At 42.2% G+C, this 27,994-nt stretch overlaps 2 protein-coding genes across 3 annotated transcripts in view; both read right to left on the bottom strand.

Annotated features, from left to right (window-relative positions):
• LOC139754425 (very long chain fatty acid elongase AAEL008004) overlaps positions 1–27,994 on the bottom strand; it is a 467,896-nt gene that overhangs the window by 19,025 nt on the left and 420,877 nt on the right. The gene's annotated exons all lie outside the window — the stretch shown is intronic.
• On the bottom strand, positions 7–26,609 carry LOC139754685 (hematopoietic prostaglandin D synthase-like). 2 transcript variants are annotated; one of them, XM_071672242.1, is made up of 5 exons: positions 26,515–26,609; positions 5,533–5,687; positions 4,666–4,849; positions 2,007–2,136; positions 7–511 (listed from the first exon to the last, which is right to left on the bottom strand). In XM_071672242.1, exons 2-5 carry the CDS (start codon positions 5,663–5,665, stop codon positions 347–349), a joined length of 612 nt encoding a protein of 203 aa, XP_071528343.1. In that variant the 5' UTR covers positions 5,666–5,687; positions 26,515–26,609; the 3' UTR covers positions 7–346. The 2 variants fall into 2 exon arrangements, with proteins under 2 accessions (XP_071528343.1, XP_071528344.1); XM_071672243.1 differs by lacking the exon at positions 26,515–26,609 and adding an exon at positions 26,301–26,419.

The following is a 27,994-nucleotide window of genomic DNA, read 5'->3' as shown; positions in this document are numbered from 1 at the left end:
AAAACGTTTGTCTTTAAACAGATATTTTATTTCATGAAAATGCATGTTGGTTAACAGATCTAATTGTTAATTTGTGTCTATTCTTTATTCTGTTAAGATTATCAATATAGAGAAAGGAGTCTAGCGGTTCAAAATGCTATCCCTATCCAAGAAACTCGAAGATTGCACGAGTAAAAAGGATTCTTTTTTTCTTTATAAAGATCTGAAAGTTACAAAAACCGAGTAACGTCAAAATGAAGATCAATTCGTTGCCTCTGAACCGTCAGATTACCCAGAAAGACTAGTTACAACATCAACATTTATCACGTTTGACAGATAGATCAATAGATGATGGATCTGCTGACCCTTAGAAGGCAGTATCCGGTTGTTCCTCAACCCACTGCTTGATCTTCGGGAGAGCGAGGATCTTGTTTACATGTTGCTGGATGGCAGGGAACCCATTCAACATCTCTGGATCCTTCTTCTCCAGCCACCCCATCACCAGTCCAAACATCAAGTCCGCCCACGTCACCTGAGGAGGAGGCCAGAAAGATGTATTAGTGTGGGATGACCAGGTCAGGGATGGACAAGGAAGTCAGTGAAGATCAGAAAACCAAAAATATGTAAGAAACTGGAGACCAGGAGACCAGAAAGCTGTAAAATTCGTGGGCTGAGAATACGCTAGAGTTAAGGACCAGAAGGTTAGAAAGACCAAGAGACTTCAGATTACAGAGGTAGAGAGACGTATGAATTAGAAGCTTATGAAGATGCTGGAGATGTGAGGTGAAGGAAGCAAAGAAATGAAGCGGCTGGGGGTGATGCCAGCCTTAGGAGAGCAGATGTAAGAGACATGAGATGAAATAGCTAAGGAGACATTGGATCTCAAGAGACAAGTCTTGAGGGTTAGGAAGACCATGTGATGCAAGAGACAGAAGACCGAGGCTCTCCTAAACAGACCCTGAGCTACAGGAACCATCGGCTGCTTTCCTGGTTTAATCATCGGCTGCTTGTGTGCTTTATACTAACAGGAACTCTGATACATTGGTAAGAAATAGTGAACATTCGCTCCTTACAGGGTAATGAATATTCAAAATCGATAAAGATTTCTCTATTTATATTCAGGTTCTATCCTGGTCTTCATATGGTAAATGATAATATTTTTCCAGTACGTTCACTGTACAAGGAGCCAAGGAGTTAATTCTTCTTCCTTCCTTGGAAAGTGAAAAACTTTGTGGCTAGTGGTACTCGTGTAACCAGAGCCATGAGGACAAAGGAGTGGCCCTCAGACAGCTCTCTAAGTATCTTTCATTAAGTTAAACTCATTAAAAACGAAAAACGAGAAAGCTTCACGCTCTGGTCTACTAGCACGACATGAAACATATTTATTTCTCCTTAACCTCGGCTACCAAGTCACTAGAGATCAGGGTGATGATTCCTTTAAGGTTTCGCATCGAAGACAGTGTGATCCCCTTCACTGACGTTACTGACATCTGGCTGGAAGTCGTAACTCAGAACCTACTGCTCTAGTCTTCAGATGACTTACGTCCTTTGAAAACTAAAAGTAGGTTATTGTTGTTTGAAGGGACAAGCGTTATTGAATATATATCATTGTCTTCCATATACCATGCTAAAGCTCAAGTGTCTGGAAGTGTGAGAGCTAAGTTCCATTATCAACACTTCGCTCTCTGTAGCCCGAGCTGGAGGGGGGTCTCTCTGCCAGGGTGGGAGTTCCCCATACCTTTGCCTCATGATGCCTTGCTCGTAGTTTGTCTTTGGATGCAATAAATTGCTGGATTATTTTCCCCATTTCTGTCGCTTGACAGTGGGTGCATTAATGGTCTGAATAATCTTAAATTGGAAAGGAATTGAATGAAATAATCCCCTTCAGAGCAGAAAATAGTCAGATATCTCTTATTATTATGAACTATATTAACAGTGATTATTCATACACTCTTACATCTTGCTGCTGTCATGATGTGATACAGTGTCAGATATAGCTATAGTAATTAATGGCCCCGGACACTGACCTCGTTGGAGACGAGCCACTCCCTCTCCTCCAATTGTTTGTTGAGGCGGGTCAGGATGGGTGATATCACATTGGGGAATAACTCCTCCTTGCGTTGCCTCTTCTTCTCCTCCTCGTCATTTGGAGAAAATCTGAGAAAATCATCAAGTTAGTGATGAGGAAACATATGAATGTCGGAGCATTACAAGGCCACATCTGAAAATTGACAGCAACTTATTGAGCTGAGTTTTGAAAAAGAATTGGTGACTTGGAATACTTAGTTTAGATGAAAAAAGAAGTACATACATGAATGGGGTTTATAGGTCAACGGGCGTTATTGGATTATGTATTTGTTGACTTTGGCGCAAAGACGTTGTTAAATGTAAATGTGCTGAGAGAAGGTAACTAGTAGATGTGAGGGATGACTGATCATCTCTTGGTGATGCAATTGCTTGTAGCGGGTTTAAGAAGAAAAATTACGTCGGCAGCTTGTGTGCAGAGATACCAGGAGACAGTGGCAGAATAGTGGCATAAAGTGGGAATAAATGAACATGAGGAGTGGATGATGAGGGGAGTGTATTTAGGGACGTAGTGCTTGTATATGTAGGTGCAGCGGGTGGTATGCGGAAGGTATGATGCTGGCGTATGAGAACGGGTAGTTAGTAGTGGGACGAGGAAGTAGATTTGTATCTACAAAGAAGGCGCGCCAGTGGTTGGAAGATGTATAAAAGAAAGCGGCACGAGGTCAAGTGGAGAGCACAGAAGCTAAGAAAGAGGGCAAGTAAGAGGTGGAGATGCCATCTTTACGGAGAATAAAACATGTTTTAGAAGGTGAATAGCATGAGGAGAACAATAAATCAAAAGGAAATTTCAAACTGGGGAGAGGAGAGGGAAGTGGTACCAGGCAAACGAGAGTTGAAAAAGAGATGGAGTGAATTTATGAAATATGGCTGTGTTAGATGACTGAGTGGTGCATGTGCGTGTTTGTGACGAGATGGTGTGCAGAACGAGCTAGTCATTGCTAATGGTTGGTGAAAAGAGGAGAGGTGGTGAAAGCCTTGCTGAAACTGAACAGTAGGAATGGAAGGACCTGCAGTTGCGCTTCTCAAACAATGTGTTGACGTACATATTGGTTGATAAGTCAGGCTTTTCAGCGTATGTGTGACCCTAGGTGACGTGCCTCAGGACTATCAGAATGCCTGTGTAGTGCCAGTATATAAAAGCAACAAAAGAGAATGTACGAATCATAGAAGTATAATTCTGCTGAGTATACCTGGTAAGGTTTATGGAAGAACAATGATTGAGAAGGCGACGGCATGCACAGGTCATGGGACTGGGAAGGAGCAATGTGTCTTCAGGAGTGGTATTGGATTCATAAACCAGTTGATTACTATGAAAAGTTTGTGTAAGTAAGATTCGGAAAAACTGAGGAATTTGTATGTGGCATCAGTAGCCCTGGCGAAAATGTTTGATGGGACTGTTAGAGAGGCCTTGTAGAACGTGCTACAAATATTTGGTGTGAGAGGAAGCTTCTCGATGTAGTGGGAAGTTTTAAACGCTAGAGTATGGAATAAATAAGAGTAGGAAGGGAAGGGAATGATGAGCTCACAGCGAGTGTTATCTACGTCAAGGATGTGTCATGCCACCATGGCTGTTTAATCTGTTCATAGGCGAGGTGGGATGGGAAGTGAATGCAAGGGTTCTGAAGAGATGTGAGAGTCTGCAGTATGCTTAAGGGCTCCATGGCCTGGGAGGTGAGTCAACTGCTTTTTGCAAATGACATAGCGCTGATGGCAGGCTTGCGAGAGAAGCCCCAGAAGCCAGTGCTCCTGTTTGGGAAAGTGTGTGGAAGGAGGAAGTTAAGAATTGATATGAAATTAGATAAGTTACTGTTGCAACAGGGGGGGAAAACAGGATCAGATGCCGTGAGAATTTGAAGATGAAGAACCCGAAGAAAGTGGTATGTTGTAGGTACTTGGGAGTGGACATGGCTGTGGATGGGAGCATAGGAACTGAAGTGAGTCAGAGATGGGGAAAGGAGGGGGAGAGATCCTGGGTGCACCGAGGAATGTGAGAAAGGAGAGATTATCATTTGCCAGGGCAGTTATGGGTATGACTGAGGGTGCACAGTAGTCTCGAGGGTGTTATACTGATACGAATCTTAGCGGCCTGAATGCAAAAGAATGGAAGAGATTGGATGTATTAGAAATGAAATTCCCTAAGACAATGTATAGTGTGAGGAGTATTGGTCGTGTAAGGAGTGACAGCGTGAGAGCCAGTTAGAGCAGTGGACGCAGTCTGATACAGTAGACCAGGGTGTGCTGAAATGGTTTGTACATATGGAGCGGATGAGTGAAGAAAGACTAACGGAGAGGATCTACGGGGCAAAGTCGTAGGGAGTAAAAGGGAAGGGATGACCGAGAAGGATACGAAAGGATTGATAGTTATGAGGGTGAGAGGCGTGCTCTGGATAGGGATGACGTGCAGTCATTGGCCTGAGCCAGGTTAAGCGGGTAGGGTAAATTAGGGAATTGGTCTGTGGTATTCGGGTTCGGTGCACCGTACATGAGAGCCAAAGAATGGATATAAATAAATGAGGCCATTGTATCGTCTTCTCCTGACGCGAATGTCACATGTTACTATGGATATATGAACACGAGTGCGTAACTGGCCATACATACATGATTTTGTAAACTTCATGCATCATTTCTGAGAGAGTATCCGCCAGGGCATCACAGAAGGCCGCCTCTAGGTCATCCTGGGGTACGAGTCCGGCCTGCTTGGCCAGGTAGCGGGCGATGGCTAGCGACTGTGGCAGCGTCTTGTCGTCCACGACCAGTAGTGGCAGCTTGCCGCCGGGGATGTCTGCAGTGTGAGGCTTAGCTACATGTGAAAGATCCTTATGAATGACGTCATCTCTAGCCAGCTACTACTTTTCCCAAAAATGTTTAGATTATCACTACTTTCCTGTTGTATCAGTTCTGTATATATCTGTACTCACTACTACCTCTCTCATCCTCCACGAGGCTTCCACCATCATTCGTATCGTAGCATAGTTAGAAACCTGCTATGCCACACCTCGTTCTCTACTTCCATCTACTGGTTTCATTTTCTTCTCCAACATGGATTTCAAAATATGAGGAAAACTTGGATAATTGTATCTATTCAGATCGCAAACACTGTTAGATATGTTTGCCATATAGTTTATATCTGTCACATGGTTGACTATATATCTCATCATCACATACATAATGGTAGACAACTTTTGTGGATCTTGTTATACGGGACTGTGTTCCCAGCTCCAGGTCAGTTGGCTGGCAAAATGCCACGCACACCAAACTCTGTCTTACGCTTTCAAAAAACTAATGAAAATTATAAAATCATTGAACGAGTAATCCACCAAAACTGATAATCATCTTAACATCTGGAAGAAGAAATAGACTCTAATCATCAAGTTAACAGATCTATCGTTTCATGATGGCAAGAAATGACGACATTCGACGAAGCTATATTTACTAACAATAAAGTAAACAGTCATGCCAACTCACCAGCCTTACGGGCTGGCCAGTCACACCACTCGATACGCTCGTCTGTGTAAGCAATGTCGCCGTACGCGAAGATCCAACGGATCAGCTCAGCGCGGCCCTTGGCGTTGAAGTAGATGAGTTTGTACTCTGGCATGGTGGCGGCGGAGGTGGTGGTCCTGTGGGTGAAGTGAAGAAGTCAAGTTCTCTGGGAGTCATAAAGGTCAGCTTTCATGGGAGTGTGGTGGTAACTCCGGACTGACCTGATCTAAAGATCTTCTAAAGAATCTGATCCTCAAACCTCCTAGAGAAAGTAGATTCCCTCAACACCCAGAGAGAAGAATAATAAAACCCACAGTAACACGAAACCTGACCTTTATGCATCACAAAGAACCTGACCTTCAAATTACAACAAAGACTTTTATTTCCCTTGCATTGTAAGACTCAAAAACAGGTTAGGCTTAGGATGTAAGTAAAAATATCTGAAGCGTGTGAACGAAGTTACAGGAGCCAGAGAAAGTTAGATCAAGATAGAAATACCTAGAAAGAATAAGTTTTCTTTGGCTCTTATAACTCAGTAAAATAAACAGAAGAGACGGTGATAAGTTAGATCATAGCTGACCTACAGATAGAGGCAATAATGTAGGGAAAAAGCACGAGTCATGACTTGGATGAAATACGATAAGTCCTGAAGCGAGTGACCATATCAACAATGGGAATAAACTGCCCACATTGAAGAGATGAATGACTGTGACGTCATAGAAAGGCTAAGATAAAGAGAAAGACAATCAGAAATGAGCCGGTGAAGAGGACAGGACGTCAGTAAAAAGATGAATAGGACTGGTCCAGCTCTCATAGGATCTCAGGGTAGCAGCGAGACGAGCTGTTGGAATGGGTGGCTGAGAATCCGCTTGGTTGGCGAAGTTAGAAGTGCACGAATTTGACTTAGTCTAAATCACCTGACAAACTGTAGACCATTGCAAGAGTGGGGATGTATGATTCAGATAATCACAGTAGAGTAGGAAGAAAAAAATTAACATCAACCTGGACATAATCAGGAGCAAACATTTGTGTCACTCACATCATCCCAACAGCAGCAGCAACTGTAGTGTGGACACCTTGTAATGATCTTGTAGAGGATATCTGGAGATCGACAGGAGCGGCTGAGTCTGGGTCATAAACAAGGGGTGGAATGGTCATGTCAGCTTGGACGTCTTAAGAATATGGAGATCACGATGAACGGTGCTTTCGCTCACTTATAACAAACTCCACTGACGCACTTTGGTTTCTTGCAATATCTTAGTCTCTTGATAAGGACCTGAAGAGCTTTGGCTGAGCTTTGGCATGCGATGCGAAGTTTCGTGTCTCAGCAATAGAACCAATCGTCCACCTAGGACAACTTTTGCAGGTAATATGGTCGACGAGACGATTTCTGTAAGAACTTACGAGTTTCACGATTGATACGTTACGCCTCAGCAAGTCGTGTACTGACGACAGCATCTGTATTGTAGATGGATCTCGTGGGGTTGACCTTTTTCCTCCCTATGAAGAATGAACTGTGTAGAGGTACCAGTCAGCCAAACGACTGATGAATTATGTGGAGCTGAACGTGGGGGATGGCCTTTTCCCAAGAAGTCGTGTTAGACGAGATGACAGAGCTCGTGGCAGTGAGTTCCTGAATGATCAACCAACATGGGAGAGGATGACAGCTGGAGTAGTGGATCGATTGATTACATGAACTTTGAATGCAACTGCAACACACTGTTGCTATATCAGATATAGGAGCGAGTTCACAATACTGAGAGAATAAATGAACCTCGACGAAGTGGCATTTTGCCATAAACGGTCGGGTTAAATCCACTCAAGATACCGAGGGACACTTATTTCCAAGGTCGTGAAGAAGCGTCTCAAGTCAACATAGGAACAGATGCATCCGAAATATCGTTCTGGAATGTACCTGAAAATTACTCACCCACAACTGCTCTTTAGCCAGCGGAGGACAAGATTATCGTCACTGTTTGACAAGTTTTACGACTCCTTCCCGGATGAGATCTATTAGGTATCATGAATCATTAGCTTCAGGATCTGAGTAATGAGAAACGTGGAAAAAAACAGTTGGAGAATTTGGCAAAATTGTTGCTTAATTTTGTGAAGTGTAACCTAACACGACGGATGTTGCTGCCGAAGAAACTTTTGACGAGGAATTTCTCGACATGAAGATACGAAAAGCCACCGTTGAGATACATGATAACATCAGAAGAGATGGGACAAGACGCTTGTCAGGATAACTTAGTGAACATCAAGTAAAGGATTTTTATATTTTCTTAAAGAATGGTCAAGAGACTGACAAACTTGGTACAAGCAAACCAAAACCCAACAAAACCAAGAAAGTATACAACATCTCCAGATCTGGGGAGAAGAACCGTTTATATTTATATTTCATCTCATGGATGAGTGTCCAAAAGGGTGGGTTTTTTTTTCCATTGAGCTACATCTGATAATCATAAGCTTTACGTCGGCCTGAGTTAGCCTGTCAACGACTTGTAATGAGTCAGATATCAAGACTTGACAACTGGGTCTCCAGGATATGTCACGAAGACGGTTCCAGTCATACCTCTCACCTCAGCTTTTATCGATCTTTTGGTACGTATTGTAACGCTCAAAAATCCCATGGGCGTACAAAGAAACTCACTGTGGCCACCAAGGAGCGAGTAAAGCAGTACATATCCAGTAGGAAGGTACCACGTCAGTTTGCCTTATGGATCAAAATGGGAGAACACAACTGTTTTTTTTAGTTATTTGAAGGAGTTCAGGCGAAGAAAAAGGATCTGGGAGTCCTGTGTTGTGAGTGCATTCATAGGCCTATAGTTCGTTACTGGACGAAATGATCCGTCTGACGTATGAATCTTTAGAAGAAAGGAGTACATGGAGTGGCATGACATGTTAATTCACTGGCTCATTCACGACGAGAGTGTGTCAGTTACTCGGGAGGAATATAGATGGGTCTAATTCTGTCATTAGATTGAAAGATACGCTCAAACATTATGGTACGTCCCAAGCGTTCACCAGGTGAAGTATGACAGTACTGGTGATTTAAGGATGGAAGGGTTCACCTCGCCTCAATATTACCAGTGTGACAAACTGATCAAGGTCATCTTTGGGACTTGATTCTGCAAGTGAAGCTAAGCTCACCGAGAGAGGGAAAGAGGTAACATCCTCCGCGCAACTGGAATGACATCAAAGACAACAACAATGATGTCAACCTTGTACGTGTTGATCAGGCATGATGTCATGTATCCACATCACCAGCGCAACAGTCTTGAAGTCTGAGGGTAACTTAGGTGAGTGGATTGCCATCAAGTCAAGTGTCCTTAGTCAAGTGACCTTCTACTGTCTTCTACCTCTCATATAACTTTCCTCAGACCTGACAGAAGGAAGCAGAAATTCTGTTGGGATACATGTGGATGACTTGGATACTGTACATAGAAGACAGTTCGTCGCGAACGCCACCTTCTGACTGAAGGTCAGAAATTACTATGAAGGTTCCGCTATGCAACAGTCAAACCAAGGACAACGGTAGCTGCACAGAACCATAAAATTGTAGAGCTGTACCACAGACACTTGAAGTATGAGGGAGAACGTGTTCTATCCATCTTCCGCAGTGACTCAACCTCTGATAAATATAGATTTCGGGAGATTCTCAATCAAGAAGCACATCATCAGAGACATGAAGACAGGTGTGGATAAACGATCACGAGTAGGCAAGGAAACCACACCAGCCATAACAACAATGACGCCAGAACGGCAGGCGATGATGTCCGGCATCTCGATGTTGCACGGATCACTGATTTCCGTCCGAACATCTGACTGAAAGACAAATCTGCTGGGGAGCAGTTGAGATAAGGCTGCTTCGGATTCCTATGTTGGTGAACTAAAGCACCGCAACGGCGAATAGATTGAGGTCTCTAGCGGTAGGTACAGTCAGGAGGTATGTGTAAATACTTTCGGCAACGGTAACTTAGTGTGTTCGGGGGATGTGAGTCACGTCTCTGGTGGGAGTATAGAGGGGATGAGAAACATCAAGGCCTGCGGAAGGTGATTGTGAGTGAGCGGTAAAAGCTGAAAAGTCGACAGACACGTTTCCGTAATCACGAGAGACTTGCGACACATGTGAGTGCTGAACTGAAGGACGAGTGGAAGGCCTCGATGAATGCCAGGTAAGTAGCTTCACAGAAGAGTGGTCCGATGGGAAGGACGAGGAACAGCACCGCCGACCAAAGTGCCAGATGGTAGGATGATACGAACAAGAGCATGAGTGCCATCACGGGAGGAGTGTTATATCCCGATAAGAGACACAATGAAAGTGTCATGTTTATAAGAGGACACATCAAGTCCCAGACGAAATGTACAAAATCATCACAAATAACAGTCTAAGGTATACATACATTATTGACCTCGGGACAATTGGTGTTATACAAAAAAAAAAAATACATTGCATGAAAGCGAGTACAGTCTAGGGCAGAAAGTGGTGCGAGTGTCACCTTCCATCCATCACTGATAGGGAGAAGTTCTGGCAAGTCCTTAGAGAGGTATTCTTGCATAAAGATTTTCTTAACATTATCCCAAGACTTAGCAAGACATGAAGTCTGCATGTTGATGAGGGAATTAGGAGTTCCATGATCAACTTGTGAATGAACTTCACTCCTTAGAAAGAGTCTCTTTAGATTCAGAAAGGAATTTTACCCTTTCATTTGCAATCAACTTGTGATATGACGTGACGTAGACAATCTACAAACCTGCGTTCATCACTCTCATCTAGGAATGGAATCACGTCTACCTTCCGTGTAAAGATTATGTAAAGGGATCATAATGCATGGGTTTTAAGTGTTATCTATCATACCTAGTGGAGTGAGGGAATCAGAAGGCATAATATAAAGAATCGTGAAGTGATGTCATTAGCCGTGTAATGCAGTGTGGCTTCCTAGCATAGAAAATACGAGCACATGTAGAAAATGAAATACGCCCACTCGGAAGCCTGGCAACAATTTGCAGATATAATGTGTACAGTCACGGCCTGAGCCAGGGCATGTGAAGCGGCCGAGGTAAACCATGGAAAGATCTGTGAAGGCTGATTGTGGATAGGAAGCTGTGCTTTCGGTGCATTACACATGACAGCTAGAGAATAAATGTGAGCGGAGGCAGCCTTTCTTCGTCTGTTCCTGGCGCTACGTCGCGAACAAGGGAAACAGCAAGTATAAAAGAATACACACACACACACACACACACACACACACACACACACAAACAGACGAACACAGAAACCACAGCTCACTTTCCGCATCCAGGCCCCACACTTTCCATGGTTTACCTCAAACGCTTCACATACCCTGGATCAATCCATTGACAGCAAGTCGACCCCGGTATACCACACCGTTCCAATTCACTCTATTCATTGCACGCCTTTCACCCTCCTGCATGCTTAGGCCCCGATCGCTCAAAACTTTTTCACTCCTTCCTTCCGCCTCTAATTTGGTCTCCCACTTCTCCTCGTTCCCTCCACCTCTGACACATATATCCTCTTTGTAAATCTTTCCTCACTCATTCTCTCCATGTGACCAAACCATTTCAAAACACCCTTTCCTGCTCTCTCAGCCACACTCTTTTTATTACCACACATCTCTCTTACTCTTTCATTTCTTACTCGATCAAACCACCTCACACCACATATTGTCCTCAACCATCTCATTTCCAACACATCCACCCTCCGCCGCACAACCCTATCTGTATCCCATGCCTCGCAACCATATAACATTGTTGGAACCACTATTCCTTCAAACATACCCATTTTTGCTCTCCGAGATAACGTTCTTGCCTTCCACACATTCTTCAACGCTCCCAGAACTTTCGTCTCCTCCCCCACCCTTTGACTCACTTCCGCTTTCATGGTTCCATCCGCTGCTAAATCCATTCCCAGATATCTATATATACATATACATAAATGTGTGTGTGTGTGTGTGTGTGTGTGTGTGTGTGTGTGTGTGTGTGTGTGTGTGTGTGTGTGTGTGTGTGTGTGTGTGTGTAGACTATTTACCAAAATTAATCCACAGACCATCTGTGTGGCAGCTTGGTAACCTGACCTCCAGGCCACACGATTAAGCATCACCTCTGAAACCACTGGCTGACTCACGGATCTCACTGATGTATGACGCATTCTTTACAAAGATATAAACATTACTGCCTTGGGGGTCAATCAAAAAGCCTTCAGTCCTTGTTCATACCGCGAGAGGCTATACTTCCAACACGTAGTGGATGTGTAACGAATCAGTAAGATCCGTGAGTCAGCAAGCGGTTGCGGTGGAGTTGCTGTTTTAAGCTAGCTGCCACACAGATGGTCCGGGGTTCGATGCTCGAGTTATAGTGATAAATAACGTGGGAAATGGCGAGTATATATATATATATATATATATATATATATATATATATATATATATATATATATATATTTTCTTTTTTTTTTTTTTTTGCTTTGTCGCTGTCTCCCGCGTTTGCGAGGTAGCGCAAGGAAACAGACGAAAGAAATGGCCCAACCCACCCCCATACACATGTATATACATACGTCCACACACGCAAATATACATACCTACACAGCTTTCCATGGTTTACCCCAGACGCTTCACATGCCCTGATTCAATCCACTCACAGCACGTCAACCCCGGTATACCACATCGATCCAATTCACTCTATTCCTTGCCCTCCTTTCACCCTCCTGCATGTTCAGGCCCCGATCACACAAAATCTTTTTCACTCCATCTTTCCACCTCCAATTTGGTCTCCCACTTCTCCTCGTTCCCTCCACCTCCGACACATATATCATCTTGGTCAGTCTTTCCTCACTCATTCTCTCCATGTGCCCAAACCATTTCAAAACACCCTCTTCTGCTCTCTCAACCACGCTCTTTTTATTTCCACACATCTCTCTTACCCTTACATTACTCACTCGATCAAACCACCTCACACCACACATTGTCCTCAAACATCTCATTTCCAGCACATCCACCCTCCTGCGCACAACTCTATCCATAGCCCACGCCTAGCAACCATACAACATTGTTGGAACCACTATTCCTTCAAACATACCCATTTTTGCTTTCCGAGATAATGTTCACGACTTCCACACATTCTTCAAGGCTCCCAGAATTTTCGCCCCCTCCCCCACCCTATGAGTCACTTCCGCTTCCATGGTTCCATCCGCTGCCAGATCCACTCCGAGATATCTAAAACACTTCACTTCCTCCAGTTTTCCTCCATTCAAACTCACCTCCCAATTGACTTGACCCTCAACCCTACTGTACCTAATAACCTTGCTCTTATTCACATTTACTCTTAACTTTCTTCTTTCACACACTTTACCAAACTCAGTCACCAGCTTCTGCAGTTTCTCACATGAATCAGCCACCAGCGCTGTATCATCAGCGAACAACAACTGACTCACTTCCCAAGCTCTCTCATCCCCAACAGACTTCATACTTGCCACTCTTTCCAAAACTCCTGCATTAACCTCCCTAACAACCCCATCCATAAACAAATTAAACAACCATGGAGACATCACACACCCCTGCCGCAAACCTACATTCACTGAGAACCAATCACTTTCCTCTCTTCCTACACGTACACATGCCTTACATCCTCGATAAAAACTTTTCACTGCTTCTAACAACTTGCCTCCCACACCATATATTCTTAATACCTTCCACAGAGCATCTCTATCAACTCTATCATATGCCATCTCCAGATCCATAAATGCTACATACAAATCCATTTGCTTTTCTAAGTATTTCTCACATACATTCTTCAAAGCAAACACCTGATCCACACATCCTCTACCACTTCTGAAACCACACTGCTCTTCCCCAATCTGATGCTCTGTACATGCCTTCACCCTCTCAATCAATACCCTCCCATATATATATATATATATATATATATATATATATATATATATATATATATATATATATATATATATATATATATATATATATATATATATATATATATATATATATATATATATATATATATATATATATATATATATATATATATATATATATATATATATATATATATATATATATATATATATATATATATATATATATATATATATATATATATATATATATATATATATATATATATATATATATATATATATATATATATATATATATATATATATATATATATATATATATATATATATATATATATATATATATATATATATATATATATATATATATATATATATATATATATATATATATATATATATATATATATATATATATATATATAAATATATATATATATATTTATTTTGCTTTGTCGCTGTCTCCCGCGTTAGCGAGGTAGCGCAAGGAAGCAGACGAAAGAATGGCCCAACCCACCCACATACACATGTATATACATACACGTCCACACACGCAAATATACATACCTATACATCTCAATGTACACATATATATACACACACAGGCATATACATATATACACATGTACATAATTCATAATGTCTGCGTTTATTTATTCCCATTGCCACCCCGCCACACTTGGAATAACAACCCCCTCCCCCCCCCCCCCTCATGTGCGCGAGGTAGCGCTAGGAAAAGACAACAAAGACAACAAAAGACAACAAAGGCCACATTCGTTCACACTCAGTCTCTAGCTGCCATGTAATAACGCACTAAAACCACAGCTCCCTTTCCACATCCAGGCCCCACACAACTTTCCATGGTTTACCCCAGACGCTTCACATGCCCTGGTTCAATCCATTGACAGCACGTCGACCCCGGTATACCACATCGTTCCAATTCACTCTATTCCTTGCACGCCTTTCACCCTCCTGCATGTTCAGGCCCCGATCACTCAAAATCTTTTTCACTTCATCCTTCCACCTCCAATTTGGTGTCCCACTTCTCCTCGTTCCCTCCACCTCTGACACATAAACCCTCTTTGTCAGTCTCTCCTCACTCATTCTCTCCATGTGACCAAACCACTTCAAAACACCCTCTTCTGCTCTCTTAACCACATTCTTTTTATTACCACACATCTCTCTTACCCTTTCATTATTTACTCGATCAAACCACCTCACACTACATATTGTCCTCAAACATCTCATTTCCAGCACATCCACCCTCCTCCGCATAACTCTATCTATAGCCCACGCCTCGCAACCATATAACATTGTTGGAACCACTATTCCTTCAAACATACCCATCTTTGCTTTCCAAGATTACGTTCTCGACTTCCACACATTTTTTCAACGCCTCCAGAACTTTCGCCCCCTCCCCCACCCTATGATTCGCTTCCGCTTCCATGGTTCCATCCGCTGCCAAATCCACTCCCAGATATCTAAAACACTTCAATTCCTCCAGTTTTTCTCCATTCATATTTACCTCCCAGTTGACTTGTCCCTTAACCCTTCATACATATATATGAAGGTGAAATCTGAATTCCTTAGCTCACATGATTTCATTTAACATGCAATATTTCTATATATGCAACACAACTTGTTACACGAAGATAATCCGCCTCATTAGGTGCAAACAATTCATAAGGTTTTTTAAATCCCAACACCAACACAAAGACAGGACGAGATGGCGTGACAGTTTTGTAGGAGTGTTGAATGTGTTTGATGATGCAGTGGTAGACGAAGTGTGTTTGAGTCGGGGTGATATCCGAAGTCAGAGTGATGGAGAGTGGTTTGGTGAAGAAAAAAAGAGATGTTTAAAGCGTTACATAAGATGAAATGTTACAAGATGGATGGAGTGTATGGTGCTGCAATTAAATTTTCTAAGAGGGTGACTGTATTGTTGACTGGCTAATTAGGATTTTCTGTGTATGTATGGATCATGGTGAGGTGCCTGAGGATTAGAGTAATGCATATATCGTGCAACTGTATAAAGGCAAAGAGAATAAAGGTGAATGTCCAAAATGCAGAAGTATAATTTTCTTGACTGCACTTGGTTAGTTGTATGAAAGAGTAATGATTGAGAAGGTGAGGACATGTACAAATCATCAGATTGGGGAGGAGCAATGTGGTTTCAGAACTGGTAAAGGGTGTGTGGATCAGGTGTTTTGCTTTAAAGAATGTGTGTGAGAAATACTTAGAGAAACAGATGGATTTGAAATTGAGAGTAAATGTGAATAAAAGGAAGGTTATTAGGTTATTAGGGTAGAGAGACAAATCATTTGGCGAATGCGTTTTTATGGAAAAAATTGGGAAGTGAAGTGCTTCAGATATCTGGGAGTGGACATGGCTGCGAATGGAACCATGAAAACGGAAGTGAGTCATAGAGTGGGTGAAGGGGCGAAGGTTCTGGAAGCAATGAGGAATGTATGGAACTAAAGGTCATTATCGGGAGGGTAAAGTGGGTACGTTGGAAGGTATAGTAGTCCCAACAATGCTATATGGATGCCAATAATAATCTATTGATGAGGATATGTGGAAAAGAGTGGAAGTGATGGAATTGAAATGTCTGAGGACGATGAGTGGTGTGAGTGTACGAAATAAAAGGATACAAGAGCCGTGATAGTAAATATTCTCCTCAAACATTTCATTTCTAACACATCCACCCTCCTCCGCACAACACTATCTACAGCCCATGCCTCGAAAACATGATATTGTTGGAATTATTATTTCTTCAAACATAACCATTTTTGCCACACCAGATAACGTTCATTATTTACAAATATCCCTCATCACTCACAGAACCTTCGTCTCCTCTCCCACCCTATGATTCACTTACGCTTTCTTGGATCCTTTTGCCGCCAAGTCCACCCCTGAATATCTAAAACCCTTCACTTTCTCCAATTTTTCTCTACTCAAACTTGCATCCCCATTAACTTGTCCGTCATCTCTGCTGAACCTAACAACCTTGCTTTATTTACATTCACTCTCTACTTTCTCCTCTCACCCACTCTTCCAAACTCAGTCACCAACTTCCACAGTTTCTCACTCGAATTAGCCACCAGTGCTGTAAAATCAACAAAAAACGACTGACTCACTTCCCAGGCCCTCTCATCCCCCAGAGACTGCATACTCAACCCCTCTCTCCAAAATTCTTGCATTTACCTTTCTAACCGCCACACCCATAAACAAAACTAAACCACCATGATGACATCACACACCCTTGCCGCACACCGACCTTCAATTAGAGTAATTTACAATCCACTCTCTTCCTACTCGTACACACACTTTACAGACTTGATGAAAACCACTCTCCATAGCTCTTTCAGTGTCATACCTCCTCAACCACAAGACCCTACATCTGCCACTCTATCATTAAACACATTTAACAATCCTTCAAAATACTCGCGCAATCTCCTCCTCACTTCATCGATGCCTGTATTCACATCTCCTTCGTCCCTCTTCACCGATATTCCCATTTGTTCTCATGTGCTCGCATATAATTTACTTCCTTCCAAAACATCCTTCTATTCTTCCTAAAGTTTAATGATGCTCTCAGCTTTGCTTGTCATTTGCCCTCTTTTTCAACCATTGTATCTTCCTCTTGACCTCCTGCCGCTTTTTTTTATAAATTTCCCAATGATTTGCGCTTCTTTTCTGTAAGTACCGCCTAAACACATCTCCTTTCTCTTTCACTATCAAATTTACATCTTCATTCCTCCACTCATTACCCTTTCTGATCTGCCTACCTCCCATCTTTCGCATGCCACATGCCTCTCTTGGACAAATCATCACTGATTCCCTATATATCTCGCTTTCCTCACCCAATCCCTTCGCTTCAGTTACCCTCACCTCTTGCCATTCTACGCTCAATCTCTCCTTGTGTTTTTTTACATGTCTCCTTTCCAAGCTAACTTAATCTCACCACTCTCATATCTCTGACATTGTCTCCTCTTCTCGAAAACCTCTACAAATCTTCACCCTCGCGTCCACAAGATAGTGATCAGACATCCCGCTAGCTACCCCTTCCATCACATTTACATCCAAAAGTCTCTCTTTATACGCCTATCAACTACATTCTTAAACTTGGGTATATTTCTCTTTTTTTAACCAATTACAAGTCTGTTCTTCAGCACACAACTCCACAAGCTCTTCACCATTTCATTTCATAGCACTGAATACCCTATGCCCCCTAATTATGCCCTCAACCGCCACATTATTTACCCATCGATTAGAATAACCCATCACTAATACCCGGGTTTTTTTTGTACACTAAAACTGCTGACACTCTCACTCAGCTGCTTCCAAAACACTTGCCTCTTACAACCTTTCTCTCATGGCCAGGTATATAGGCACCAATAATAACCCATCTCTCGCCATTCACTTTCAGTTTTACCTAGAATCTATTGATGGAAATGATGTAATCATATCATCATGTCAATTTGACCTATAAAAGGCCTTAAGTCCTGGTGAAATGTCCCCCAGATGTACTGAAAGAGGCACTGGCTAGGCCTTTTGAAATATTGTTCGGTAGATAACTACGGAAGAGATACTTCCAAAGACGTGAAAAGGGCACATTTCGTACCTATATTTAAGAAAGGTGTTAAGGAAATCATGCTAAAATACTGTCTTGTCTTCCTAACAAGCGTATTGTAAGATACTAGACAAGATGATTATCAGAAAGCATTTTAACAATTTGTTTTGAAATGAGAACTACCAATCTTGGCGGCAACATGATTTCAGGGGAAAAAGGTCGTGCATTACCAGTTCCTACAGACTTCTAGGACAGCGAGACTTCCATCTTAGACCAAAGAAATGGAGAGGCAAACTCTGTGTTCCTAGACCCTCAGAAAACCTTAAGTGTACCCCATCGGAGAGTAATAAAGAAGCTGGGGCTACAGATAAGAAAAAGGGGCAGAGTCCTTCGCTAGATGGAAGATTACCTCTGTGAAGGTGGACAAAGGACACAGGTAAGAGGCGCATCCTCTTAGAGGACTGAGGTCACAAGTGGCGTACCGCAAGGCTCGATCTTGGGACCACAGCTGTTTATGGCGTGTGTGAAAGACTTGCCTGTCGAACTGGACTTCAACCTAAGCAAGTTTGCGGATGTGGAATAACGATGAGTTCATCAGAATGCCGAGCGATCTGGACAAACTACAACCATGGTCTGAGAATTGGGTCATGAAATTCAGTGCAAGTAAATTCATGATGAAGGAAATCGTTCAGAGTAAAAGAACCATAAACGAATGACAGGAATGTGTGGGGGAAAGAGAACTAAGGGCGACTTTGTACCTAAATTGACGCCAGCGTTGCTTATCAGGAGAATCAAAAAGAGGCATTTGTTTGCTGGCAAATGATAAAAGTGCATTCAAGTATACAGATAAGGATATATTTAGAAAACTATCCTCCACATAATCAGACGCAAATCAGAATATGCCTCTCAGGTGAGGGTACAAAGTTGTCCCCAGGTATTGGAGTGACCAAAGATCATGACAAGGAGGTGGGCCAATAGGTACTTTGAAGGGATATAAAGGCGGACTGGTTTAGTGTGAGGTTGGTGGATGGTTGGAACTGATAACCAGGGAGCCGGTAGATGTCGGCAATTTTCAAAAGGATAAGTGGCTACTTAATGGTGTAGAGAGTTCATGAGATTAGACCCACGAGTGTAGAACTTTCTTCCCATACTGTACTGATAGGTACACACACACACACACACACACACACACACAGACACACACACAGACTGGCTTTAGACATGACTACTCCACATTAAATCATGCATTTCTGCCCACATATGTAACCGATCTGTTTTGTTAAAAAAGGCGGGAACTTTCTTGTTTGTTTGTAGACTACACGGAGAAGGTGAGAAGGTTAATGGTATAAGTGAATGAAGGAGAATGTCAATGGCAAGATATTGAATATCATCAGAAATACGTGCTGTAGTATCATATCCTGTGTAAGGTTGAACCAACAGATATCTGATATATTTATATGTAATATGGGGGTGAGGCAGGGTGAGAACTTATCTCTTTACTCTTTGTATTTTGTGTTAATGAAATTAATTGATTACAATCATAATCATATAGATTTTAGTGATCATTTGGTTAATTCTTACTTGAATTTACTTGTGTTAACGAATGGAGATGATACAATTGTGTTAGATTACAGTGAGCAGGGGATGAAACAGGCATTGACAGCTTTGCATAATTATTGTAACTATGTTTCGTGACGGGGAATTGGAGTTAAAAGGACAGGCAACGAGAGCTGTGTATTCACAAATTTGTACAAGTCTTATGATTTGATTTGCCATTTGATATGCAGACTGAACTGTTTAATACTATGGTGTTACCAGTTATGATTTATGCATCAGAAATATGGGGTCGCTTTGTCGTAAGGGAAATGGAACTTTTGCAAATGAAATTCTAAAAGGTTGTGTTATGTGTTCACAGGAACACAAACTCTGATATAGTGTATGGAGAACCTGGTGTCTACCCACTATTGGTCGCGAATAATTTCAGGTAGAAACACTAAACTGAAATGTTTATTGTATAGATGTTTATTGTAATTACACTTGCTCGGTGTTTACATCGGACCATGGATAGCTTGTATTGCGAGCATATGTAATGACTGTGGTGTGTCTGGGGTGTGGAGATTGCAAAAAACACCAATCCAACTTGGTTCAGAAAGGCAGCTGGAATAAGGTTGAAGATCAGTGGATTGCTACTTGCAATGACAACTTGTTAACTTAATCAATTTGTAGAAATTATATATATACAGGTATATGGTATGGAGGAATATCTTGTATAATTAAGATGGAGTGACCGTAATTTAGTGAGCAAATACGAGCTAGTAATAATAAATTATCAATAATTGCGGGAAGACATCAAGATGAAAGTAGAGATCATATTTGTAGTGAATGTGACACTAATGTTGTGGGTGATGAATATCATGTATTAGATCTGTGTGAAAATAATGATATTGTTAAGTTACGATAAAAGTATAATTCAAACAATTACAAGCCAAGACCAACCCTAATCAAATGCTATTTTGTTCATGCAAATTACCGACGTAACTGTTCTTACGAAACTATCGCTCTTTCTCAGAGCAGTGTTAGTATATCTAGATATATCTAGTATATTTGATATATCTAGATGAAAAGTAAATGTAACTAAATGCTGACAAGTCTCATATTGTTTAGTCACTAGAATGTAGATCATAGATTACATTTCAAGATAATTGATAATATTATCAAGGATCTGTGATCCATACTTTTGGGTAAAAGTCTGAGCAAATAAATCATTCTCTTCTATTCTTTTCTATTCTATTCTATTGTATAATATTTTATTGCATTCACACATCTATCAACTATGCAACCTCAGGACCCCATACGTAAGACTTCTGCGTCATGGAGGCTGGGCTCCACGCGGGAGCAGGAGTGTTGAACTCCATGGGAGTGAACTGGTCCTTGACGTGACCTTTCTCCTCTCTGTCCATTGACAGTGATCGAGGAATACCGAGGGTGAGTCTGGGTCGCGATGTAATCACGTACAGGAAGAGTCCGTTAAACCACACACACACACACACACACACACACACACACACACACACACACACACACATTCTGACCTTAGCTGAAGCCAGAAACCCATTTTATAGACCAGCTCCCTAGGGGAGGATGAACAGCTGGGTGGACTGTGGACCGGCTGCCTCGACCGGGATTCGGATATATACAGGTTTGTTCCCAGGTGGTCCGTGTATGCGTAACGGTCAGTAGCGTTAACCGCTACACTACGGAGGTCCGAATATTTAGATATGATAGATAAATGTCTATCTAAATTAGGCAGCCATTTCAGCTGAAAATACAGAGCTGAAGTATTGTAGATACTGCAGTACTGGACCGTCTTAACAGTAACTGGTTAAACAATCACAAAAGAGCTTAAGATCAAGATGGGCTGGATGATTCCATACTTTGTTGAAGCATATGTGTGAGGTACGTCCAGGCAGACAGGGTAGAAGATATACATAGACGTTTACAGAGTAAATGATATGGTTTATACATTATGCGTTTAGCTAAACATTTAGTGATGAATAATTATGGTAATGTAATAGTTGACATATCAAATAACATGAGGGAAAATCTATAGTTGTTTAATTGCTTAGCTATGTACTTGTTCTCATGTTTGTCTGTACGAACTGTGATTGGAACAAGTCACTTGTGGTGACGAGCAGCAGTCCGTGGTGGAGGGGTGTCGGAGTGGAGAAGGTCTCTGTGACGGAGATGTGTCAGCAGTTTACTGCCAAACTGCCGTGAGAGCTGCCGTTGTTGGTGGGAGAGGATGAACAAGTTAAGCAAGACAAGGATCTCTTGGGAGGTGGTGTGAGATGGGCCCAGGATAATTCTGAATGCCCTTTTCTGCACTCCTTCCAGCAGGTCTCTTTGTGTGTGGCTGTTAGTCAGGGGAACCAGGCTGGGGAGGCGTAGGTGAGCTTAAGTGGAATGAATATGGTACAGACATTATTGAACTCATATGGCGGAATGCTTCGTGATTTCAGCCGGCGGAGAAGGTACAGACGGTACGAGGAAGATTTGATGATAGTTTAAGCCGTCATCCATAGGACGCCCAAGAAGTTTGGTCTGACTACCCGAAGGACGTCAGGACCAAGTGTTATGTCCGGTGGCAGAATGTTGTCTGCACTCAGGGTGATGTGCATCGCCACAGTCTTGGTGAGGTTGATGGTGACGTCGCTGATTGAAGTCTACTCTTGAAGGTTGTTGATGATGTTCTGAAGGGCGCTGAAGTGCTGAAGTCGGGAGAGTTGTTGTCTGTAGTGATGCCAAAGCTGGAGTCGTCTACGTATTCCAGCGGTGGTCTGCGTCCTTCATAACGTTATTTACAAGGATGAGGAAGAAGAGCGGCCCCAACGTGGTGCTCTGTGGTACACCGGATCTCAGGGTTAGTGAGGTCAAAATAGCTCCCCTAAAGCGAACGGCTTGACGTCACCCGGTCAGGATGTCCGCCAGCCACGAGACGAGACAACCCCGTCCCGTGCGCGCGCGCGCGCGCGCGCGTGTGTGTGTGTGTGTGTGTGTGTGTGTGTGTGTGTGTGTGTGTGTGTGTGTATGTATGTGTGTGTGTGTGTGTGTGTGTGTGTGTGTGTGTGTGTGTGTATGTGTGTGTGTGTGTACGTGTATTCACACACGGGAGCAAGAACACGGTATATATGCACGAAGTCAAGGGACTGAGCAAAACTGAACTAAATAGTAAACACACACACACACACACACACACACACACACACACACACACACACACACACACACACACACACACACACACACACACACAAACACACACACACACACACGCACACACACACACACACACAAACACACACACACACACACGCACACACACACACACCAACAGAGAAGGTCTATGTGAGGGCTTCTAACAACTTGCCTCCCACACCATATATTCTTTATACCTTCCACAGAGCATCTCTATCATCTCTATCATATGCCTTCTCCAGATCCATAAATGCTACATACAAATCCATTTGCTTTTCTAAGTATTTCTCACATACATTCTTCAAAGCAAACACCTGATCCACACATCCTCTACCACTTCTGAAACCACACTGCTCTTCCCCAATCTGATGCTCTGTACATGCCTTCACCCTCTCAATCAATACCCTCCCATATAATTTACCAGGAATACTCAACAAACTTATACCTCTGTAATTTGAGCACTCAACTTTGTCCCCTTTGCCTTTGTACAATGGCACTATGCAAGCATTCCGCCAATCCTCAGGCACCTCACATGAATCATACATACATTAAATAACCTTACCAACCAGTCAACAATACAGTCACCCCCTTTTTTATAAATTCCACTGCAATACCATCCAAACTCGCTGCCTTGCCGGCTTTCATCTTCCGCAAAGCTTTTACTACCTCATCTCTGTTTACCAAATCATTTTCCCTTACCCTCTCATTTTGCACACCACCTCGACCAAAACACCTTATATCTGCCACTCTATCATCAAACACATTCAACAAAACTTCAAAATACTCACTCCATCTCCTTCTCACATCACCACTATTTGTTATCACCTCCCCATTAGCCCCCTTCAATGAAGTTCCCATTTGTTCCCTTGTCTTCCGCACTTTATTTACCTCCTTCCAAAACATCTTTTTGTTTTCCCTAAAATCTAATGATACTCTCTCATCCCAACTCTCATTTGCCCTCTTTTTCACCTCTTGCACCTTTCTCTTGACCTCCTGCCTCTTTCTTTTATACATCTCCCACTCATTTGCATTATTTCCCTGCAAAAATCGTCCAAATGCCTCTCTCTTCTGTTTCACTAATAATCTTACTTCTTCATCCCACCACTCACTACCCTTTCTAGTCTGCCCACCCCCCACGCTTCTCATGCCACAAGCATCTTTTGCGCAAGCCATCACTGCTTCCCTAAATGCATCCCATTCCTTCACCACTCCCCTTACCTCCTTTGTTCTCACCTTTTTCCATTCTGTACTCAGTCTCCCCTGGTACTTCCTCACACAAGTCTCCTTCCCAAGCTCACTTACTCTTACCACTCTCTTCACCCCAACATTCTCTCTTCTTTTCTGAAAACCTCCACAAATCTTCACCTTCGCCTCCACAAGATAATGATCTGACATCCCTCCAGTTGCACCTCTCAGCACATTAACATCCAAAAGTCTCTCTTTTGCGCGCCTATCAATTAACACGTAATCCAATAACGCTCTCTGGCCATCTCTCCTACTTACATACGTATACTTATGTATATCTCTCTTTTTAAACCAGGTATTCCCAATCACCAGTCCTTTTTCAGCTCATAAATCTACAAAGCTCTTCATCATATATATATATATATATATATATATATATATATATATATATATATATATATATATATATATATATATATATATATTTCAAACTATTCGCCATTTCCCGCGTTAGCGAGGTAGCGTTAAGAATAGAGGACTGGGCCTTTTTTGGAATATCCTTACCTGGCCCACTCTGTTCCTTCTTTTGGAAAATTAAAAAAAAAAAAAAACGAGAGGGGAGGATTTCCAGCCTCCCGCTACCTCCCCTTTTAGTCGCCTTCTACGACACGCAGGGAATACGTGGTAAGTATTCTTAATCCCCTATCTCCAGGGATATATATATATATATATATATATATATATATATATATATATATATATATATATATATATATATATATATAGATAGATAGATATAAATGCCTTTATCTGAGCAGCTATGGGCTGGGTGGTCATAGATCACGGGTCTGGGACAACGGAGCAGGTGACAGGGTGGTACACTTGTTCATTTTTTCTTCATTCGCAAGTGATGCTGGCTGTCTAGGTGCTAAGTGTAGCCTAGAGTACAACTCTACATATCATGAGACCCAATGATACCGCAAGTAGAAGTGCTGTGTTGTGTACCACAAAGCTCATGGTGCATTAGCTCCACCGTCCATGATAAGTTTGTGTCCTTGAAAGATCTTATTCAAACCTCATAAATTCCCAGCGATAGTGAGATGGCATCGTGGGTTTCCTTGTCATCACCTAGGTATGATACGTAGTGCGAAAATGAGTCTGGTATGACAGGATTTATGTGACTGACTGAGGACTGAGTAATTTCCACCCTGACGCCAAGGTTGGGCAGTTGGTGTCGTGTGTCTGTATCCTTCTCAAGACGTAAGATGGTAAATTTAGTCATTTCATCATCAGGATAACTCGAGAGTGATCGAAATTAAATGACAAATATGACGAGGAAAAAAAAAAGTGCAATTTACATGCCATGATTATGAACTCAGGAACTTGTCGTTTATGTAGTGATTACAACACGTAATCTTGAGGCATCCGGCCCAGGCACTTCAGGATCATTTTCTGGAACGACCATAAATTTACAGTAACAACACCTGCTGGGTTGCTCACATCCTGAAGTTCTGCTACATGTTAGACAAGGGTTCATTCTGAGTTCAGTCGATCCAGAGACATGAAGTAGAACAACTGACCCATCTAAGTACAATGTACCACCGACTGGGACGCCTAGATGGGTCCACTACTGCCACTTGTTTGTACCCATCTGTTCGACTATTCGGTAACTCATGAATAAATAAAGATGGAACCACCAGCTCTCCGTCCGCCGGGATGCATCCTCCGCCTAGCATATTTTCAAGCTCAGAAAGGTGAGAGGTCAAGATCACACCACAGACTAGTCATGAGGATGACCTCATGAAAAGGAAGTGGAATATTTTGTAATGTCTGAAAATTCACATATCTTACCTCACCTGTTGTCTATCTTGGGCCACAGGTTAAGGACAGGAGAACGATGGGCTGGAATTTTATATTCGAAGGACTCATTATGAAGACGATATATCCGTGAGCAGTTCATGCAGGCGTTTGGATGTGTACACAGATTTGTGGTCACTGAGGAAGCGTGAACGCTCGAAAGACCCCCAGTGGTTTCATACACTTCCCACAGCCATCTTCCTCGTCATAAGTCAGCTTTATCAACGATTCCTGCGACAGCCGCGCAGGTGACGAATTAGAAAAATAAAAGGATATTAGTCCCAGTACTTACAGTAACGGTGATGCGGGGGATGAGCAAGTGTACATGCAACAGTCATGTTGCTCTAAGGGCGTTCAGAAGCAAGACGAGAGACCAGCACGGACTGAACCATGAGCCTCCCACACCTCACATTTCACTAAACAGAAAACAGGTTTCTCAAAGGCAAACAAAATATAAACTATAGATAATACGATACTCTTTCGTACGTTCTTCTGGCGGCGTCAGTAGCAGACAACAGGAGGAGAACACTACATTGACAATCAATAAGTGTACGACCTTCATCTAGTCAGTGAAGTGTCGCACTTTCACTTCTTTACCGTAATAACAACACCAGAACCAGAGGACGTGTGATGTACACCGCCAGATGATCTATTCAAGACGTTGGTGTTCCCCTGATTCCCATTCATAAGGACGACGTACTTGCGTGAGGTGGGTAGAGATAGGAGACGGTGGTGGTAGAGTGGTCACGTAGATTCCAGCTAGACTGCGTCAAGGATACCTGCATCTCTGGGTTTTAAGGCCAGCGCTGCGTCATGGTCACACAGCACCCAGGTTGATGGGATTAAAGCGTATAGTAAGAATTATATGAAGGATGGTGACACGGAGTTCCTTGGATTACGACTAAGGGACATCTTACTTGATTTACTACTTATAGGTTAGATTGTAGCCTAACATCAGAAGGAACAGTTGCATCTGAATGGTGATAATAGAGACTCATTTATCATCGTCAGGGTCGTTAACCTACAATTTATGCTGTAATAATATGGTAATGTTTACCCTATAATGATGGTATACTGTTCTTATTCGATGCCATGGTTTTTGACCTTGTAATTTATGAAGTAATATCATAATACAATTTATCCAGTGACAATGGTATAATTTCCTTATTAAGAATGGCATGACATTCTTAATGCGCTAATGAAGTCAAGAGACAGCTTCGTGTGACACAGGCTCTAACGTGCAGGAAAAGTTTGCTGTATCACGTAACGTATTTGATGGTATTGTATATATTTCTTTTTCTGAGACACAAACACCGCTACATAGTTAAAGACAAACTGAGAATGTATTTTCATTGGTATATATATGTATATATATATATATATATATATATATATATATATATATATATATATATATATATATATATATAGATAGATAGATAGATAGATAGATAGATAGATAGATAGATAGATAGATAAATAGATAGATAGATAGATAGATAGAGAGATAGATAGATAGATTTTACAAGAAGGGCATTAACAAAATCGCTTTACATAGCGTTATCTCATACCTCCATCAGATGGGGTCAAACCATTGTCTACTGAGCGCCTGGCAGGGGGGGGCTATCAGGCAGGCCACACGGGCGACACGGAGCCAACCGTACCGCTAATCGAACATCGATTCGTCCAATGTACAGGCATCGTGGGTCTCCTGGGTCGCTCCGTGTGATCCATGAAGTCTGTAGAACGAATCGATGTTCGATTACTCGAATACCACCAGTTCCTTTTCGCCCGTTAGGCTGGCTGATAGCGACCCTACCGGGCGCTCAGTACACAGTGACTCGAAGCCCCACTGGTGGAGGTGTGGAATGTACGTAACGAACATTTCCACCCGGACCATTGCGAGGTACGAGAAGGCAGATGCCTTCCACCTCAGACCGACCAATGGACCACTGACATCCTCATCACATCAATGTTGACGCCAGGTGATGTACCTGGGAATCTCACAAAGCCAGCAGTAGGTGGGAAATGAAACACTTTTCGTCACCTCGTAATCACTGTTAATCAGTGGCTGGCCTACCGCGCGGTAATCACAGGTTCAGATCCGTGGAACCTTGTCGAGAATCACTACCAAACCTATGTAGACATATGTGTGAGTAATGGGTTACTCATCTTACTCA

Source organism: Panulirus ornatus, chromosome 17 (assembly GCF_036320965.1).
Source record: "Panulirus ornatus isolate Po-2019 chromosome 17, ASM3632096v1, whole genome shotgun sequence".
Taxonomy (NCBI): domain Eukaryota; kingdom Metazoa; phylum Arthropoda; class Malacostraca; order Decapoda; family Palinuridae; genus Panulirus; species Panulirus ornatus.
Note: the sequence above shows the minus strand (reverse complement) of the source record. Positions and strands in the feature narration are given on the sequence as shown.